Genomic DNA, 21,148 nt, shown 5'->3' with positions numbered 1-21,148 from the left:
TTTCTTCCTCCCCCTCTTTGCCCCATTTTTCATACTCTCTTTCTCTGAATTTGTTTTCCAGGCTGCCCACTCTCTGCTCTATTTTTCACCCATTTCTTAATCTGACTCTTTTTTCCCTCTTGGCTCCCTCTTCCAAGGCACCAGGGCAACTTCGGCACCAGGGCAACTTCAAACTCTTGAAGGGGGTCCATAGGAGGGCTACTGGCTGAGGTGAACTGAGAGATGAGCTAAAAAACGATGACCTTCCAGTGACTAAAGCCTCAATCCTGCAAAGACTTTAGGTGATGGAGGAAACAACATTACAGAGGTGAGTAGGATAGACAACTTTTAGAAAAGACAATATCATTCTTAATACAAACTTTGTCAAGGAAGAAATTCTGGAATATAATTTCTGATAATAATAAATATAATTTCTGAAAAGTATCCTGAAACTACAGTGATAATTTAGTATATACAGGGAAACTTGAGAGATATATCCAGATACTAGAGAAAGTGTTGGAACTGATTCTCTAAGCCAGTACTGGGCAAGTGAAAAGCAGATGACAGAAAGAAACTGCCCTGAGGAAAATAATTAGAGCTGACAGAATTTTTTGTTTCATTGAAATGTTTTTTTAACACAGAAGGCTTTTTTCATCCAAATAGAGAGTTCTATGGGAAATGTCCATTTGCAAAGAAATTTTTCAAGTTTCATTAAAAAAAACAAAAATCTGAAAGCCAACCAAAAATCACTATCTGGTTGCTGACAACCAAAAGAAGTTTTGGTCAGTTTTGTATTTTGTTCTGAAATTTTTCTGGTTTTAGTTGCTGAAAAGAACCATGTTTAATGTGTTTCCAGAAGCTAAACGTCCGCTTGGTGAATGTTGAAAGTATTAGAAACATCCCACAACCTGTTCTCCAGTGGTGGGCCTAGAAAAAGGGAAAGATCTGATTAAGAAGGGAGTGGGGAAACGGCACATGGTAAATGTGATGGTTTTCTAGATCTTTTCTCTATTTTGTGGTTAACCGGTCTTTATATTTCTCTCCTCTGTCTTCTCCACTTCTCACTGGTGCATTCCTTTTTTTTCTGTTAGCAGCACATCTTAAGGAATCTCATTATTTGGGACATGACTTGCTTTCTTTGATCCTACATTTTTTTGCTGTATAGAGTTCATTTATTTTAATTAATCTTCTGAAATAATTACATGTCTATGTTCTTTCAAAAGACAAAATACAGGAATTGAATGATGAGTCACACAAAAGAGATTAATTTTTTAAAAGTATGTAAAATTCAACAAGACTAGTCCACAAAAATGAGCACCATAGAAACACTTGTGTAGTGAAAAAACAGCTTCTTTCAGCTATCATTTATGTATAGAGTAAACTAAAAAACAAAGCCTAAATAATTATAGAAAAATAAAGTATCACAAGATATTACTGATATTTAGATACCAAGACTGCATCAGATCTTTCAAAATCTGTATCCAATTCTTCACCTATAAGTATATTTATTTATTAAACTAATACAAATAGAGATTTTGCATTATCATAGAAAAATATGTCACTTATTTTGAATTAAACATAGTTTATGGTAATGATAACACTGATATCTAAAATCCCAGAGAATATAATTCAGATGATAAATTAATATTTGTTACATCAATTGTGAGTTATTTTAGCAATATCAGGAAAAAGTAAAATATTATTTTCATTTAACTGCAGATGGCTTATGCATTTCTAGGCCTAATTATCTGATCTTTGTGATTGGCTGTAACTAGAAATAATATACTCGTTTTCACAACAGCATAAGTATTTTACAAAAAAGAGCATGTTTTAAAACATATATAACATACTTCAGTATGTTTAAAAGAGGTCAATTGCAGCCAATTAAAATTTAAAAAGTTGAAAGTTTAACTAAGAACTTCTTAGTAACAATACATTCAGGAATACTCCAAATCTAAATATTTGTAGATTTAATGAAGTTTTTAGTGAGTTCTAATTTACAGCAAACAAGCAAGTTATCTTTGATAAATGTTCCGATTAGAGCTTTCGGCGCCAATTCAGTACACACAGATGCTTGCATCTAACTTTACTCATGTGATCAAAGTTAACATATGTGTTTGCAAAACTTAGGTTAGAGCTGGTCACAAAAGAGATTTTTCTATAGAAAATGTTTACCTTTCATCAAAAAAAGAAAACAAAATTTTTACCCAAAAACTGAAGAAAACAAATATTTTCACCTTTTGGCCAAAAATGCTCAGTTTTCAGTTTTTTGATTTTACAACAAAATAATTAAAAAACTTTAGTAAGAAAGCAGGCCCTTTCAGTGAAAAGTTTTGTTTAGTCACAAACCTAATTTTGCACCAGGAAATAATTTTCAGTGGAAAAATTTCAACAAGCTCTGAGGCCTCAATGCTGTCATTCTGTACAGAAAATCTCTTAATCTTGCTGGTTTTCTCTTCTACATCTGTAGAGGCAAGTTAAAGCTGTACCGCAGTGCACTGAGTGATAAGATCAAGTCCTCTAACAGTTGCATTGATTTTAAAGATATCTCTTTCCAGCTTTCAGGCAAAGTGGTAATCACTGTAAGGAGACAACAGAAATGATTCAGATATAGTAAGAATAAACCCAAACATTAGCCCATTTTGGACCAAAACCAAACATTTGATTAGCTCTTTTTTAGTTTTAGATTTTCTCAAACATCTCTGCTTATTGTAGGTGGAAATCACTCAAGGAAGGTGTTTCTCCCCCTGCATCTCTCTTGAGCCAAACTTGGCAGTTCTGAAAATCTCACAAGAAAGATGTCCTCACAAGATTTCCAACCTGTTTTTTCAACCAAATTATTTCAGTACGTTCAACAAACCTCCAATAAACCTCCGGTCTTTAGATGTTTATCCAAAACTTCAAACCTATTGAGATTTATTCTTGTTAATCTGTCACCACTGCATGATAACATCACATTTATCACATATTCCTGTAACCACAGCAAATACAGGGAGGTAATTTATAAATCTGCAACTTCTCCCTTATCTTGATTCAGATAATGAGGTTACATACAAAACCTAACAGTCACAAGCAAAAATTCAGACTGCTTCTCTGCTTTTCAAAAATGTGGAAGGGGTGAGTTGCTACCAATAGCCTAGTTTAAAAGACTCTTCACTGGCTTTTCTCAGATAAAATGCAAATTTTAATATTCAGATTCATTTAAGTATTACCTTGTCACCAGCATGAGAGGATGTATGCAGGGAATGTCCTGTGACTAATTTTAAAATAGAAATGGAAAACTTAAGAAAAATGTAAAATGGAAATATGAATTCACACTGTTACTGCTAAGATGTTTTTAAAGTAAAATCCATAACAATATATAAAGCCTTTCACTTCTAATGCCCCAGTCCTGCCAACACTTATACAAATGAGCAGTCCCATTGGAGTCAATGAAACTATTCATGTCAGTAAAGTTAAGCAGGTATGTACACGTTTGCAGGACCAAGGCCTAAGTCACTGGTTTTATTTAGACTCATACTGAAGTGTCCAAAAGCCATTATCCTATGGCCAACATCATTGCAAGATACAAAATGAGCTGACAGTCTCTGACTGCTTCCTTCTAGGCAGGTCTCCCCTTTACAGAAACATACCCCCAGTTGCACCACCAGGGAGATGTGCAAGAAAGCTTTGTGCATCCCCCTGGATTTCAAGCATACCACTTAGATGTGCATGAACCCTTATCACAGCATCATGGAGTTGCACAGCTGTTTTTTTCTGACCATCACCATAGCACTACCAGAAATAGTAGAACGTTGCACTGCACTTGTGTGAATGTTAAAAATGTAGCACTGCACTTGTGTGAATGTTAAAAGTGTCTCTGTATGTATTTATTACATTGCTTGCAAATGTTGCACTTAGTAAAGCCACTATTCTTGACTGGGGAATAGTCACTTGCGAAGTGGGAATCTTTCAAGTTCAGCCATTTTTAAGTTATCGGTGTGCAAAATGAGACTGAGAAAGTGCAATTACCTAACTCAGGGATTCTCATCCTGGGGTCAGAACCATCATCCCTTTCTTTGGAGCTGAGTAAGGGGCGGACTGAAGTTTTCTCTCGTCAAACACGGGGCGGTTCATGTTATAGAAAGGTTTGAAAACCACTGACCTGGCTCAGAAATGGCAGAAGAGGTTTTACTCATGTAAGCAAGGTCTGAGTGGCCTTTCCCTACTCAGCCAGCTGAAAGGGGAGCACTTTATTTGCACGGGCTCTGTATTTGCATGAATACAACTAGGTGCTCAGTATGACTGCACTATATCTGCATGAGCACACCTAGGTGCTGAGAATGATGGGAAATGGATAGTCTGGCTGGTATTGGGTTACAAATCACTGTAGCGTTAATTGCAGAGGTAGTGGAATGTTGTCCTTCTATTGTACGAACAAATGGCAGCAGACTCTGTTTAGCCTGTGCTGATGAAAGATTCATTCTCATCTGAACAGATCTCAACAAAGGTGGCGTCCGGATGCTAGAGCACCGTAAGAGCAAGCAGGGAGGGGTGGGGGTCACCTTGCTGAGACTACCACAGCTCTGAATAAGGGCTGCCCTCAGGCACGAATTGACTATCTCCTCCCACTGCTAAAAGGTAGAACTAATGATTCCTCTTGGAGTCTTTGTTTTGTTAAAGAGCAGGGACTCTGCTCTGATGGCAGCTGGATCCGTCTGTCTGATGGGAGCCCCAGGACTCATAGCAGGGACGGAGCTCCTGTGTTGGCAAGGGGGTTTCCCATGGACTGAGAGTGGAAATCACAGAAAGCTGAAACTCACTAGAACTGAAGTTGCTGGGGGAACTGGGAAACCTCGAGGGACTGACAGCAGAGGGGGCCCCCGGCTAGCAGCAGAGGAGGCCTGCAGGCAGCAGGAGCCAGCAGTGGTCAGAGCCCACAGGTGGTGGGAGCCAGCAGAGGAGGCCGGTCAAGCCCCACAACTGAGAGGTGGATAGTGCAACTACTACAGGGAAAAGCGAGAGGCGAAGGACATGCCGCACATACTCTGGGGTGGGGTGGATTCTGCTTGTTGTGTTCATGAATTCTGTTTGCACTGTTTTCCCAAACCAGTGCTGTGTTACTTCCTTGCTTTTATTAAAAGGTTTACTTTCTACAGTCAGACTCTGTGTTTGTGAGAGGGGAACTATTGCCTTTTGGGGGCACCCAGGGAAGTGTGTGTGATTTCCCAGGTGATTGGGTGGGGGCTCAAGCCAATTTGGTGCTGTATCATTCACAGGAACCCCTAGATACAGAACCTGGCCCTTGCTGTGGCCGACTCTGTTTGGCAGAAGAGTTACACTCACATAGGAGGTATGGAGAGTTTGGAAAATTAGGAGTAAGTGACAATGACTCCACCTTTAAGCAGGGGCTGGGGGAGGGGGGAATTTGTCTGGCTGGCCGCATGAAGGGAACAGTGCTATATAGCTGGGGGGAGGGGGTGGGGGGGGAGGGAGAGTTCAAACTGCTGCAAAAGAGGACAAGGGGTGACACTGACTCATCCACTGGTATCCGGATGGGTGGAAGGGTTTAAAAGGGCAGTCCATGCATCGAAGCCTCCTTTCACATGGAGTAGGCTGACACAGCATCAGGGCATGGAGAACTTCAGTACATCTCAGCTTGGCTCCACGGGGACGCAGGGCAGTGAGAACAGGGAAGGGGAGAGTTGATTTCCCTCTTCCCCTGGACTGGATAGGGCGAGGCAGGCAAAGGAGAGTAGTTCCAGAAAGGAAAGGGGAGTTGACTAGCGAGGCAGCCCAGAGCCAGATTCTGTTCCCGGGTATAGAAACAAAGAGGTTGGTCTCCCTGGGACGGGAGGTGGAGAGATTCAAACCCTGCACAGGGCAGACAGAGGGGGAGGGGGTGTGGGAGCCTGTGGTGAGCCAGAGGCAGGATCCTCACCTCAAGGGCAAGGGGCTGGGGTAGTGTGTTTGATTACCAAAGGCAGCCTTCCAGGCTGATGGAAGTGGGGGCTCCAGGTGAAGCAGACACCCTTGCAAGTGAGCTGGCTACGTTTGCTGGTGGGACAGTCAGCAGGGATTTGATGCCAGTTGTCAGGGAGATTGCCTCTGAGGTTGTTTCCGCAGCATTACAGGACGTACAAAGTGTAAGGGGTCATCCAGAGCAGTGTTTCTCAACCTTTTAAGTAGCAAGTACCCCCCTAATTTCTGAAAATTTTAATAAGTACCCCAGCACTCAATTTTCCACTCTGATAAATACAATCTTTTCCCCCTTTACTGCTGGACAACTGTATTTCTCGTAAAGCAGGAGGGCTCGGAGTTCTGCAGTGCTGTGTGGCTGTTTCTCCCATCCTTCATCCTCCCCTTCCTCTATAGATGAGCAAAGGTCAATGCCAGCCACAAAGGTCAGGCCACAATGGCCTGATGACAGGGTCACATGGTGTTCTCCTCACACAGGCGGGACCTTGTGAGGTCTGAGCAGGCACTAGCAGCCCCCCCAGAGTGGATAGCAGCACTCCCCATAGCTATCCCTGGGGGGGAGGGGGTGAGCGAGGGGCAAATCACACTGTGTGGGTCCCTCTTAACATTTTTATACTGGTTAAATCTGGGGCTGTCATAGTTGTCAATTTTACGGCTCAACTAGAGCCATGAAAATGACAACTAAGCCTGCGGGTAGAGCCTGGCTCCAGGGCTGGGCAAGCCGCTGGGCTCTCTGCCTGGCTCTCTGGGCACTGGGCTGCGAGCTGGGGAGGGGAGCTGTTGCCTGGCTGCCAGCCCGGGAGGTGGGCGACTGCCATCTGCTCCGAGCTGGGGTGGAGGAGGCGTCCACGCAGTCTGGGACCTGAGGATATGGGCAAGCAGTAGGCAGCTGCTGCCCATCTTCAAGTCAGGGCGCAGGAGGCTGTCTCCTGGCTCAGAGCCAGGGTGCTGGTGACAGCCACCCAGGTGCGAGCCCAGGTCGGGCGGAGCAGGAGGCTGCCACTGGGCTCACACCTGGGAACTGTGACTGGGCAGGAGGCAGGCAGCTGCCGCCCGGCTTCCCAAAAAGCCAGCAGCTGCTGCCCAAGCCAGCAGCTGCTGCCCAAGCCAGCAGCTGCTGCCCAAGCCAGCAGCTGCTGCCCAAGCCAGCAGCTGCTGCCCAAGCCAGCAGCTGCTACTTGGTGTCCCAAAAAGCCAGTGACTGCCGCCCAGCTTCCCAGGACTGGTGCGGCTCCCGTCTACCTCCAAGCTCGGAGCTGGGACCGGGCGGGAAGCTGGTGGCTGCTGCCTGCCTCCCTTCACTAGGTTTTTCACCGCGTACCGCCCTGCCTGTGTCTCACATACCCCCAGGGGTACGCATACCACAGGTTGAGAAACTATGGTCCAGAGCCAGGACGTTCAACTCAGGTGATTGCAGGATATGGTGGAGATGCTGAGGACAGGGGTGAACAGATTGTGGGGGTGCTTGGATCGGCATTGGGTGGAGGCTGAAGGGACCCATTGTACAGGTGGGCGCCTACTAGACAATGTGGCAACAGGTGGGGATTGCAGGGGCCTCTGTGAGGTGAGGCATCCGGGCACTACCAGTTACTCTGACGCTTTAGAGGGGGAAAATGGGGATGGACCTGACGGAATATTGAATGGGCCAGGCAAGGATTGAAAGTCTTAGAAGCTGTATCAGCTCCCATCTCATGTACCATCTCATGGTATTTCACAGCTGCTACAGGCAGGTAACTTGCAGTGGTTGCAACAGCATGGGACACCCAGGGGAGATTTGTCTTGCCAGGAGTGGTGATGGAGGCAGAGGGAGGACAGGCGTTGTGGTGACAGGTGATAGGCAGGTGGGGCAGACTGCCTGCACTGCTGTGGTAGCCATCACCCAGGTGTGGGGGGAGAGCAGGGGGAAGCTTTCTGCTCTTCCACTATCAAGGACTGTAACTTCATGGGACAGAGTTGCTGTTCTGGGAGTAGCGGGGTGCAACGGGGCAATGAGGGTACCCCAATGGTCAGTCCTGAATATAGTTATGCCAGGGTGGATGACCCTATGGGTCATCTTCTCAATACTACTTGGTAATACAATCCCAAGCGATCAATATGTGGATACATTATCACTGTTGTGATACTGAAGCTGTTGGCAGACAATAAGAAGGGATTGTGTAAACAGAACAAAGATGTCCAAACGGCCGAGAGAGGGACCCTAGAACATGGGAAAATTGGGAGGCTGCCTTCCTTATCTATGCAGGTGTTAACGGTGAGCAGTTTAGATTGAGGGCGGCAATACAAACCAGGATTCGGCAGGACATACCATCATACGCTGTGGTTGGAATGGATAACACCACAGGGTCCTGGTGCCCATACAGATAGTGGCCTATTCATTCCATAGCAAGCCCAGCAGGGGCCTGGGTCGCATAACATTTGCTGGGCATTTAATGATACCAGCTGTTTTCGCAGCATCTGTAAGTTCAGGCATGCTTGCGAAATACGTTTTGGGGCTCATACAGCACATTCATGCCAGGATGGTGAGGGCAGGTCCCAAGGGGGAAACAGAAGGGAGGGTAGAGCAAATGCCAGCCGCAGGTTTGGCTTGGCAGGAATGGGGCATAAGGGACAGAACGCAAGCTGAGCATGGGGGAGCAGACACCATTTCCAGTTAAGTTGGAGGTGTTAAGGGTGCTCCTGTGGGACTACCCTGACAAAGCCCATGGGGCACAGTTGTAGGCAGGGTTTAATGAGGGGTTCTGATCCCCTTTATGTTTAACATAATAATAAAATAATAATAATAAAAGTCAGGGGCAGGGTTTGTCTATGTTATTAAGATAATGATTCTACAGGAATGAATTGCAACAGAGAGGGGCAGGGCCATTCTAGCAATTGCCTGTGGAGCACTGGTGGGGTTTTCCCCCTGAGGCTTAGCCCCGAAGAAGGTTCCAAGAAATCTAGATTACTTCATCACCTTTCAGGGGTTGATAATGGCATACCGGATGCCTTGTCTCATTTTCAGATGCACAGTTTTAACGATTTCATGCCATTTCAGGATCAGGAAGGCCGGTCAACAATATGGCCCCTTACAGAGGAGCAGGTGCTGTGGTACATGCTCTCGTTGGCAGCCCATCAACTGGAGTCCTCAACAATCTCTAATCACCTGTCTGCCATTACCTTTGTCAGTAGGCTAAATGGTGATCCAGATCCTCGCAGTGTTTTTTTAGTTCAAAAGGTTTTTGGCGAGGTGGTCACGTACCAGTGGTCCCAGCGAGGATTCACATCATCCCATCACAATTTACAAGCTCAGGGATCTCGTGCAGATCCCTGACACCATATGTCATAGTGGATAGGAGGTGGCCTTGCTCAGGGCAGCATTCTAGATAGCATTTTTTGTTGTTTTCAGGATCAGCGAGCTAGTACCTGGGTCCGGTAGGGATTTTACAGGAAGGGTCTTGGACCTGCATAATGTACAATGGCATGAGCATTCAGTGATATCACACTTGCGAAGGTCAAAGACGGATCAAGCAGGCTGGGGTGCTATCTGTTATCCTACAGGATGGTGGTAAGCCTAGGATCTTCCCCATGCAGGCTTTGAGGGCCTACGTGGTGATACAGCTGCAGGGAAAGGGCCCTTTTTATGCACTGTGATGGGAGTTCCCTCACAACGTATCAATTCGTTACAGTGTTGAGACAAGGACTGATGAAGTTGGGGCTTCCAGCCTGCAAATTTGGTTCCCACTCATTCAGAATTGGGACAGCAACAGCAGCAACACAGCTAGGTAAGGGAGCAGAGGCAATTCAGGCACTCTGGCATTGGGATTTGGAAGCGTACTGAACATATGTGAGATCTCCGGTAGCAAGTCATAGAATCATAGAAGACTAGGGTTGAAAGGGACCTCAGGAGGTCGTCATCTAGTCCAACGTCTTGCTCAAAGCATGACCAATCCTGACTAAATCATTCCAGCCAGGGTTTTGTCAAGCCGGGCTTTGAAAACCTCTAAGGATGGAGATTCCACCACCTCCCTAGGTAACCCGTTTCAGTGCTTCACCACCCTCCTAGTGAAATAGGTTTTCCTAATATCCAACCTAGACCTCCCCCACTGCAACTTGAGACCATTGCTCCTTGTTCTGTCATCTGCCACCACTGAAAACAGCCTAGCTCCATCCTCTTTGGAAGCCCCTTTCAGGTAGGGGAAGGCCACTATCAAATCCCCCCTCACTCTCCTCTTCTGCAGGCTAAACAAGCCCTGTTCCCTTATGACTTTTGAGGAGAGTTTGTGCCCCAGCCCCCTAATCATTTTTGTTGCCCTCTGCTGGACTCTCTCCAATTTGTCCACATCCTTCTTGTAATGGGGGGTCCCAAAACTGGACACAATACTCCTAATATTCACCAGTGATGAACAGAGGAAATAATCACTTCCCTCAATCTGCTGGCATTGCTCCTACTAATGCAACCCAATATGCCATTAGCCTTCTTGGCAACAAGGGCACACTGTTGACTGATATCCAGCTTCTTTTCCATTGTACCCTCAGGTCCTTTTCTGCAGAAATGCTGCCTAGTCAGCTAGCAGTGCATGGGATTCTTCTGTTCTAAGTGCAGGACTCTGCACTTGTCCTTGTTGAATCTCATCAGATTTCTTTTGGATCAATCCTCCAGTTTTTCTAGGTCACTTTGTATTCTATCCCTACCCTCCAGCATATCTACCACTCCCCCATCTTAGTGTCATCTGTAAATTTGCTGGTGCAATCCACTCCATCCTCCAGATCATCAATGAAGATGTTGAAGAAACTGGTCCTAGGACCAATCCCTGGGGAACTCTGCTTGTTATCAGCTCCAACTAGACAAAGTTATTGATCACTACCCACTGAGCCCGATGACCTAGCTAGCTTTCTATCCATCTTATAGACCATTCATCCATACTTCTGTAACTTGCTGGCAAGAATACTGTGGGAGACTGTATCAAAAGCTTTGCTAAAGTCAAGGTATATCACCTCCACTGTTTTCCCCACATCCCCAGAGCCAGTCATCTCATCATAGGAGGCAATCAGGTTGATCAGGCATGATTTGCCCTGGGTGATTTCATGCTGACTGTTCACAATCACCTTCCTCTCTTTCAAGTGCTTCAAAATAGATTGAGGACTGCTCCATGATTTTTCCAGGGACAGCATTAATTTGTTGTAATCTCATTCCAAATGTTGGACAATTGACCATGTAGACAGCGGTGTGGATCTGTGGGCACATTGTTGTCTTTTGGGTGCATAGGCATGCATCCAAGTTGCCTGAGCATTCACAGCTGGGGTTCAGCAGTTAAGCAATACTGAGTTGGCATGGAAAGAGGGGAATGTTATGAAATCAGCTGCTACTACTGCTGCTGTATGCTGTGGGGGCTTATCAGTGGCCACCAGATATAACTGTGGTACATGTTAGGGAAAACAATTTGGGAATGTGTAAAGGGGTCAAATTAATGGTCCGAGCAAGAAGGCACTTGAGGCAGATCTTTGAACTTTTTCCAGGAATTAAAATTATATGGTCAGACATGCTTCAATGCAGGGCCTGGAGGGGACCCATAAGGCCACCCAGGGTGGACAAGGCAAGGCGATATGTAAACAGGGAGATGGCCAAATTCTTTGGGACCAAAGAAGGGGTGGTAATTTTGCATCCTGGCATAGTATATGGAGAACCAGAGTTATTTTGGGAGGATGGGGTTCACCTGTTAGACTTAGGTGCTGATGTGTTTTTAGCAGATATAAAAGAGGGCATTGGGAGATGTCTGGGAACTTGATTGGGTTTCGGGAGGAGGCAGCCAAGCTAATTGCTGGCGCCTCCTTGTGGTGGATGTCCAGTGCAGGTACTCCATAGGGAAGGTATACAGTGACCAGATAAATGACTTGGTAAAAAAAAAAAAAAAAAAAAGAGGTGCTGGTTAAAGGAATGGAATGTACTATTATTGGTACAGCAGGGAGCCAACCGCCCTTTCTTATAGCCCACCTTAACCCTTCTACAAGGGGGGATGGATGGTAAGGTCCCAGCAATGGATTGGCTGGGGTACCTGGATGGAAATAGAGTGGGGCTGGTGGAAGCCCCCCCAGGAAGTTATTGAATGAACATGAGGTTACCTGCACCTTACACTTTTATCTGCCAAGTAGTTCCAGCCATCTAATAATAAATTAAAACTATATATAATGTCTCGTGTCCTTCTTTTGGTACAGCCAGACAACAGGGTGGTATGATGGAAGTCTGTATATAATCTTAACATTAGTGAATTGTCTTCTGTAATGACTCCACTTCCCCAAAGAGTGGTCAGTCATGGGAATTTCTGGAGCACACCTCCCATAAGACTACATTGATTCTTCACTGCCACTTTAACAAATGAATTAAAATGTGCCAAATATTGCCGTATAATTCACTCAGGATAAACACAGATTAAGAACCTGATCTTGCACCCTTTGAAATCAGTGAGAGTTTTGTCACTAATTTCAATGGGATCTAATATGAGCTCTTAAGGACCTGATTAGTTTGAGACCAGTCATATACATCAATGAATAATGAAAACAAAATCCAGAAAAATCAAACCTCAAGACTAGACGAATCACAAACAACGGACTAGCTTTTGACTAGTATGGCACACAGCCAGCTTCACCCTAGTGGGTCTCACGCTTCTACCCCTTGTAGTGGGCCAGGGAGTCACCAGTTACCCCATCTCCCCAGGCTGAACAAGTCTCTTGTCCTTTCCCTTCAGCATGCCCCCAGGAACAGGGGAGGTACCTTACTGTGACTCCCTCCTGCAGGCTGCAGCCAAGGGTTGTCTCCTCTGGCTGCAGAGAACCATCTCCTAGGCTGGTCGTTTCCCTCTCCTGTGCTTCCCCCTTTTAGGGGGGAGGCAGGGTTTAAGTACACCTGGACTAGCCCTTCATTGGATCCAGGTGTCTCTAATTGCCCTGCAATCATCTCCCCTCTGCTTGCAGGAAAAAGGGCTTTTGGCATTCTTGGGCTTACATACTGGGCCTGGTATGCCCTTTTGAGACCCTCTGGCCTGACTTTATCATACTAGCTAAATGAGTGGGCTCCCTGCACATTTTCAAAATTGAATAAGCCACATGCACTCACAGGTAGGCAACTACTCCTTTTTAGCAAAACAACAAGAGTTTTATGGCACCTTAAAGTCTAACAAATTTATTTGGACATAAGCTTTCGTGGGTAGAAACCCACTTCGTCATCTCTTTTTTTATGCTGTAAACAGACTAACACGGCTACCCCTCTGGTACTCCTTTTTAGAGAACTAACGAAGCTAAAATGATAAGTTTATAATCAATGCAACTTTGTAATTCTCAGAAAACTCACATTCAGTCATTCTGAAACTGTGGCTCAGATTTCCATCCTAGAGTCTCACAAGTTCTCTTAGAAAAGGATACCCTAAAGTTTTAAGTGGAGCAATAGTCAAATATAATCTTTCACTTAATTTCTTTACAACATTGCAATGCAGCTTGATCTTAGTAAAAGAGTGAGTGATTTTGGTTTAGAAACATTGGCCACTTGTCTATACCCCAGTTTGTAAAAGCAAACTGGCCTGATCCTGCCAGTATTTAATCCAGCCCCTCAAACAGTGATGATATGTTTAAAGACTACTTTTATTTATTTATTTGGCTGGGGTTATTTTTGCTGAAGATAGGTGGATGGTTCATTTCAAGATATTTTTCATTTTCTCCCTGGAAGTGGGAAGGGCTAGGAATACTTTTCTTTGTAAAAACATACATCAATATATTCCCGATAACACTAAGAAAATCAAAATCTGTAAATTTTATCTGCGGATTGGTATCTAATGTTAAACGAAGGCAGACTCCTCTTATTTACATCACTTCTACAACGCTTAACTTTTTTGCTAGCGATGAACATGCCTCATCAGCCAAGGACACTCTCATCTGACTATCTCTGAAGCTACATGTTAACAAACAATCCACACACAGAGAGAAATATATTACAAATGTGTAAACTGATAGCTGTGTAATAAGACATAGAGAATTGTCATCACCCCTACCATAGTTTCAATTTCACCATTTACTTATCATGCATTGTTAGCAACATTGTTAGATTTTCTTGAGTCATGGTCTGGAATCTCAGGGATGTTATGTTATTTTCCAGCTTATATTTGTATATATAACATGTTATTGTGCAGACATCCTTTAAACTGTACAATCCCTCAGGATTGTATTTCAGGCTTTATTCTTTTGCATATTTATAATGTTTCTCATGACAACATGATTCATAGACCTGAGATTGATTGTAACATTCGTGCCAATATTAGATCACTTTAGGGGCCTGATTCTCCTCTCATTTACCCCAGTTTTATACAGGGGTGTAAATTCAGTAACTCTTCAGTTACATTGGAGTAAGAGCAATACATATCCTAGGTATGTATTACTAGGGACCCCCCACAAGGAAGATGTATGCTTTTTCAGCTCACTCTATGCCTTATTCAGATCTGCGCTTGGACAATTGCTTGTATCTCAAGCCAGAAGCTTACATGATAGAACCGTTGATGGGTGGTACTCCGGATACTTTCCCCTTTCTATTGCTTTTGATTCCAGCAACAGCAGATATTAGATGTGTCAGTGTTCTCATTGATTCTGGGTCACTTGTGAAGCATGGACACGTCACCGTTGAGAAACCCTGTGACTAAGATGTTTTGGCTGTCACCAATATTTACTCAGCAGGATATGGAAACTGCGTTCCAATCTTTGGGCTTCCCTATCTCGGCTATGTGACGTCTAGAAGTTCAACCGCTTTGTAATTATCTATGAGCAAAAAAAGTAGGTCTGTTTGCACTGTATTCTGAGGTGCCCCTCCCCCCGCTTTGTTCTCCTAGGTGACCTTGGTTTATGGATGATCTGCGACAAATGAAGCAAGAGGGGAGACGGAGTGCCGGTAGTGGAAGTCTCATGCCAAGGCTGATTAGTTGCAACATAAAGATATTTTTATGCTGTGTTGTAGTGACTACTCTGGGGCACAAAGAAAAAGTCTTTTTCCTCCATCATAGCATCTGCAAAATTGCAGCAAGTTTGTTTTAGGTGGTAGAGAGTCCGGATTTACCAGGCTGTCTCAACTCAGTAGCTGGTCTGAGTCCTTCCTATTGTGAGGAAATTGTTTGCAATTTTGCTGAAAAGACTATTACAAAGTGGATGGGTTTTCTTCTTCTCTGGTCACAGAGCAAGCTCTTGAGGGGATAAAGGCCTTGTCTTCTCTGCTAGAGTTTCAGCCAGGAATGCTCCTTGAGTTGATGGAAGACCTTCATCACAATCTGTGCTTTGGATCCAGGAGATCCATGTCTTTTCTGGCTAGTCCCTTATGGAGAGTGATGAGGTGTCTCAGAGAGGGGAGGTTGCCTATTGTTCCCCCAGTCCAAAATAGCTTATATGTGACTTTGCAGGCATATTGCAGAAGACAGCTTTTGAGAGACCATCTGCAGAGGGCTAAGGATATGCATCCCATGGTGATGCAGAGGACAGGCCGGCTGGACAACGGATTTCAGTGTTGCTGAGGTTTAAAATAAATTGTGTATATGCTACAATTAATTATGGTAGGAGGCCTAGAGCCTAGAATAGGCATCTTTATTATTTTAAAGTTAAATAAATATTGGAATGAATAGAAAAATTAGGACCAGACCAAGAATGGGCTATACCTGGGTCACCCACTAAGGCTCACCAGTAGGCAATGCAAAATGTTCCCTCTGTGTCCTCCAGGGGACCCTGCCAGCTAAGGCAGTGAGTGATCAATCTCAGGAGCCTGAGTCCCCTCTCACTTTGACCAGTGTAAATCAGGACTATGTCCGCTGAAGTTCATGTCCAAACGCCAGTGTGAATCTGTTACAAAAGGGCGGAGGTGGGGGGGAATTAATCGCTGTGCTACAGCCAGTGTAGCTGATTAGGTGGCAGCAAAGCAGGGGCAGGTCCCTTGGATGAATTGCACCTGGCGCAAGGGACATGCAGCATCAGCTACACCAACTTTGTGCTCATATCTTGTGCAGCAGGAATCCCCATCATAGGGCATTCCTTCACTCTGTCTATTACCTACTGCTGCAATGACCATCGGGGGCTGATCCGGTTCCACCTGCCTACCCCTGCATAGGGGAGTTGCAAAGCTGCCCCTGTAAGGCCCTGTACTGTTCCAAGTTGAATTCTCACCACAGAGGGAGAAGTATGTCCCAATCCTTGACCTTGCATCCCCCACGATAGTGTACTGTGTGGCCAATAGACCATCAGCCATGCCACACCTTCCTGCATGTGCCAATGTTTGAGTTAGAAAGGAAAACCCCATGAAACTGCAATATTTGGAAACCCAAAGTATTTATTATAATAAATAAAAATGAAAGATATCAAATAAGCAGCTCCTTCAAATGTATCATTCTTTAAATATTACAGTAACAGTGTAAGTTATACCAAATTTCATGTAAAAGCTGCTGGTACATTTTTATAAATAAATTCACACTATTAATTTATATAAATAAATGCACTGAATAATTATTGCCGTTCAATAAATTAGCATTAAATATTAAAAGACTGTCAATACGTTTTGCTAAAAGCACCTGAAATAATTGTTTTCTAGAGAAGGCTCAATTTAACAAAAAGACGGCAAGATTTCCTAAAAAGATTTTCAAGTTAAAGACCTTTGGACAGATGCAGGCATGCATCAGTGCATCGCTTTCAAAATATCCCGGGCACATAGGCCTCAATCAACAAAATACTTAAGCACTTACTGGAAGGTCCATTGACTTCAAAGGGATTAACTATGCTTTTAGCAGTGCTTTGCTGAACTGGAGCCATAAACCTTGTAATGGAGTTTTCTTTTTCAAGATAGGCAATAATATATGTCATGCAACATGTTCAAAATTAAAATCTGGCCTGTTGTATTTTGCACTGTTAAAGAACTACCATTCCTATAGCTGATTTTTCTGAATAGAGAAACGGTTTGTACCATAGCAGTGGTTTCATGGAGGTTCTTTCAGTTTTTCATCTTGTTTCCTCCCTTAATAGTGCCAATTCTCTTCGGTGCTTCAGTGCATGCATTTTCCATGAAATCAAAGAGCAAATCCAGCTCCCCAATTGCTTTATTCTTTCCACTCACTCCCAGCTATATATATAGGGGAAAAAAGAAAATTCTTAATATCTCATTATGTCACCAAAGATTTAGATTGGAATATAGTATTTACATAGAAATAGGGCCAAATCCTGTACACCTTACTCTTACAAATAATTCTGTTAACGTCAGTTAGACCTCAAGATGGAAACTATCTAGTCCAAACCATGCCAATACTGGATCGTTCTCTATAGTCTATATTCCAGGACTTTCTCCATTTTAAATTACTCTGGAGATGTATCCAGTGAACATACGACTCACACAATATACAATAGCACCATAACAGTGCTGAGTTCTGGCTTATGGTGCTTTTAATATGACATCTGACAATGTTGTCCCTAAGTGATTGATCCAGTGTACGGTCTCTTTCCAATAAAAGATCACATTGTGTTAGAGCAACCATGTACCAGTTGGTGGGGCAAGTTCTTCAGTTCTAAAAATGTATTTGTTTCATTTTAAGATTAAAAATTGCAATGTTTTTTCTGTAACTTTAAATAATTTAACATGGTGATAGCTCTGACAGTTTGCATATCATTAGAAACTCAGTTTGGGCAATATAAAAACATAAGGTCCAGGTTACCACGTCAGGAACATACCTGTTTAACACCATTAACAAACACAGGCCCCAATCCGGCCAGCGCATACACGTAAGTAATTTTATGCAAGTGAGTAATCTCATTAGCTTCAGTGAAACTATCACTTATGTGTTTGCAGGATCAGGGCTATAGATAAGATATGATCTCTATGCCAAAGAATTTACAATCTAAATAAAACAAGACAAGAGGGACTGGAAATATCCCTCTCCCCCTACCCCAATCACCATTGCAACCCTCACCCCTTAAATAATCTCTGATCACTTTAGAAGGTTTGCTTCATAGCTATGTTTTTTCTGCCTTAAACTGTTCATATCTTTAGATTATACAAAGGCAACTGAAATGCTTTTTTTCTTCACCATTAGTCACAGCTGATAATGGGCCTGATTTAAAGTCCACTGGAATCAACAGAAAGACCCCAACTGACTTCAGTGGGCTTTGGATCAAGCTCAATAGGGATATTGGAACAACAGTGAAAAATAATGATCTGGCAAACCAAGGCCGATTCATTAATCTGGTAGACTTAAATCAGCAAGTAAATTATTTGTAATAGCTACCTGGGGGTCTGGCACTGGTCTTGTTAAATGTTTGAGAAAAAACGTACCTGTTTTATTTTGTGTTTCATTTCTTCCAGATTCTTTTCGATATGTCCTCTGTGTCCTGAGAATTTCTGAAAGACATAACCCAGGGTTTGGTTGGTGAATGTGTGACAGTGCGGTTTTTCTGTTTCACACCTTTCTATTAATCAACTTGATTTCACAAAACTAAATTTGGGTATCTTGATCTGAGGTTTCCTTTGATTTCAGCACCCAGTGGGTGGTCACTTTGCCTGTCTAGAGCACACTGCTAAGGCAACACTTGAAATTCAAAAGCCACCTCAGAGCAGAACTAAGGATGGCAACCAGAGAAGAGAAGGGGCAGGAGAGGTAGGATCTGGGGATGGGAAACAGCAGGGTCTATAAAAGTGTGCCATACTTACGCAGCCACTTAGCTCTGTGCTCAGTGCTGCTAAGAACTGTGCCACATCATGGATGAATGGATAATGGATCCTGGGCTCAGACAGAAGTACTTCTTTCACTATGATATCTACTACCCTCTTCATCAGGTAGCAGCGATTAGTCTCCTGCAAAACACAAAGTAGGAGGGTCACACTAAATAATAAAAAGGCAATAAAAGCTTTTTGTGCAGCTGGCTGAGTGCAGAATATGTAAACCTCACCTTGACGTTAATGTACAACTGCTGTCCAATGAGTCTGTTGTCTGTGTCCTGGTCCGAAAGCCTAGCCTGAGAGGTAGAAGATGAAGATAAGAGCCTTATTTTTTTTTTTAATTGATGGTATTCAGCAACAATTGTCCAGGGCACTACCACTGACACATTGCTTGGAGTGACAGCTGCAGGATTCGGGGATTATACCTCAAAAGGGACCCCGGGTGGGATGAAGAAGGCTAAGCCTACTAGGGAGGGGGAGAGTCAGAAGACGCGTTGGGAGGCTACATTTTTAAGAGCTTACTAGTTATTTCAGGAGTCATGTCCCTACCCAGCTTTGAACGGGGCTAGAGAGAGAGAGAAATTAAAACTCTCGTTTCAAAATTTGCCAGTCCCATAGAAAGCAGACGAAGTTTAGTAGAGTACACAGCGGTTCATTAGAAATGAGCTGTGCTTCACCAGTGGGTTATCCCTCCACACGTAGCTGGGGGAGTTACAGTGGTTGTGGTTTCACAGAGCTATGTACTTTGCAGGTAGTATACTGTACCCGCATCTGAAAGCATCACTGCAGCACCACTATGCATCTAGGCAGGGGGCGAGGGAGGGTAGAAAAGAAAGTGGAATATGGGAGAGGAGACCCATGGCAATTGAGAGGAGAGAGGACACTCAAGTATTACTATAAGAGATAGATAGGTTACTATACCAGTTTGGCCAACGTGTAGGTGCGATTCCTGATGTAGGACTGCTGAAAGTTTGTCTTTCTGAGTCTGCAGGAGTGACTGGCATGAAGAACTCCTGCTTCTTTTGGAGGCATGGGCAGGGCAAGGAGAAGGAGAGGAAGACAGCAGCAGCAGAAAAAGATCCTTGCCGGGGAGTACCTCCTCCAGTTCTGTAGGGACACCATGGCTCACAATCCAAAGTAGTGAGTTCAGCTGGTCCGCAGTTACAGTCTTCTGAATCAATGAGAAAGAGAGAAGGCCATCATCAGAGAGAGAGAGCCTGAGTAAGACAAAGCAAGGAAGCCAGGTAGAGTTCAAATCTTACCTTTGCTGGGATTCTCGTTGTGCTAGGCAGGAGTCTAGGTGCATCTTATATAGACCCATCAGCATTTTTTTCTGGGTGTCTGGTGGTGAATTAAAAATGACATCAGCAAGTTTCTTACTTTCCAGCATGCTCTTCTGAGAATAACCACCACCAAAACCCACACAGAACACAACCGCAAGGGCTTTGCACTCTTCCGTTTCTTATAAAAAGTAACCCCATTTTTAATGTTGGGGTAGACAGAGGCTTTTCCTATTGTATTGAACCCTGAAGGTTCTTTGAAAATAAAATTATTGTAAAGTTGACAGGTTTTGTGACCTCTGTCTTGATCGCATCACGCCAGCTAAATCAGCAGTTTGATTTTAGGAGTTGATTCAATTTTGTAAACACTTCCTACATTTATACTTATTTATTATTTGTATTACTGTAGTGCCAAGAGGCATCAGTGGAGATTGGGGTCCCTTTGTGCTAGGTGCTGTACAAACACACAGTCAGAAGTTGTCCCTGCCCCCAATAGTCCTCAGTCCATGCACCTGCCCAAAGCCCTGCTGACTTCAGCGGAGTTCTGCCTATATCCACATAGCTCTCTTTGAAAGATCAGGGTCTAAATATAACCAAAATAGTAAGACCTCACTTACTGGACCCCCCCTTTTGTCCCCAAATCCCCATCTTCCAAAACTGAAACACGTCCCACAGTGAGCATCATTTGCATTGAACAGCCTTACATTTGTACAACTGCTTATCTAAGTGAATTCCATGTTCCTTGTTCTGTTCAGATAAACCAGGGTTGTCAGAGCACAAATAATGTACTGTCTGTGCTTAAAAAATAAGCAGTGCGGGGACGAGAAGGGCAGCAAACTAAGGGGGGAATTTAACTTTTTGTAAAAGAAATATAACCCTAAATCAAATGGCAAGAAAGATGTGTTGTTATGTATGAGGCACCGACAATGTGCACAAGTAACATATATCAAGATCGTCTCTGTCCTGAGGAGCTTGCAAACTAAGGCGTCAGTCCTGAGACTAACTGTGAAGGTGGCCATCCCTGTAACTGGGCCCGGAGCAGGTGCAGGGATGTTCCCATGTGCAGTCACTGGGGAACTGAGACATAAAAGACAGACACAGATAAGACAAGATGAACTGAGAGAATGAAAGGAGAGTTAACTTAGATTATGCATTAAACCCACATTTGCGCCCCCCGCCTCACGCCCCCCCGTGCAGGGCAGGAGAGATCCTAGCACTGCCCTGGGGGAGGTGGGCC

The 21,148-nt window shown here is 44.0% G+C and overlaps 1 protein-coding gene and 1 long non-coding RNA gene across 2 annotated transcripts; both read right to left on the bottom strand.

Moving 5' to 3' along the window:
* Positions 1 to 431: 431 nt before the first annotated feature.
* LOC137163632 (uncharacterized) lies at positions 432 to 12,775 on the bottom strand. The gene is made up of 3 exons (XR_010922743.1): positions 12,686 to 12,775; positions 2,329 to 2,559; positions 432 to 906 (listed from the first exon to the last, which is right to left on the bottom strand). It is a non-coding gene; the product is annotated as an uncharacterized lncRNA (long non-coding RNA).
* Positions 12,776 to 16,270: 3,495 nt separating this feature from the next.
* On the bottom strand, positions 16,271 to 19,753 carry IL22 (interleukin 22). Its single transcript, XM_067564059.1, has 5 exons — positions 19,553 to 19,753; positions 18,862 to 18,927; positions 18,623 to 18,766; positions 18,248 to 18,313; positions 16,271 to 17,044 (listed from the first exon to the last, which is right to left on the bottom strand). Exons 1-5 carry the CDS (start codon positions 19,751 to 19,753, stop codon positions 16,916 to 16,918), a joined length of 606 nt encoding a protein of 201 aa, XP_067420160.1. The 3' UTR covers positions 16,271 to 16,915.
* Between the last annotated feature and the right edge of the window lie 1,395 nt (positions 19,754 to 21,148).

This window comes from Emydura macquarii, unplaced genomic scaffold (genome assembly GCF_026122565.2).
Source record: "Emydura macquarii macquarii isolate MOO-44397 ecotype Brisbane River unplaced genomic scaffold, CSIRO-AGI_Emac_v2 contig_2636, whole genome shotgun sequence".
Lineage (NCBI taxonomy): Eukaryota > Metazoa > Chordata > Testudines > Chelidae > Emydura > Emydura macquarii.
The sequence above is the reverse complement of the archived record's forward strand: the minus strand, read 5'-3'. Positions and strand labels throughout refer to the sequence as shown.

Excerpts from the sequence above, each read along its gene's own strand:
- IL22 (XM_067564059.1), bottom strand. The coding sequence starts at position 19,753 with ATGGTGTCCCTACAGAACTGGAGGAGGTACTCCCCGGCAAGGATCTTT. Across the intron at positions 18,314-18,622 it reads GCACAGAGCTAAGTGGCTGC|AAATTCTCAGGACACAGAGG; the intron begins GTAAGTATGGCA and ends TATGTCTTTCAG. Across the intron at positions 17,045-18,247 it reads TGAAACACAAAATAAAACAG|CTGGGAGTGAGTGGAAAGAA; the intron begins GTACGTTTTTTC and ends CTATATATATAG.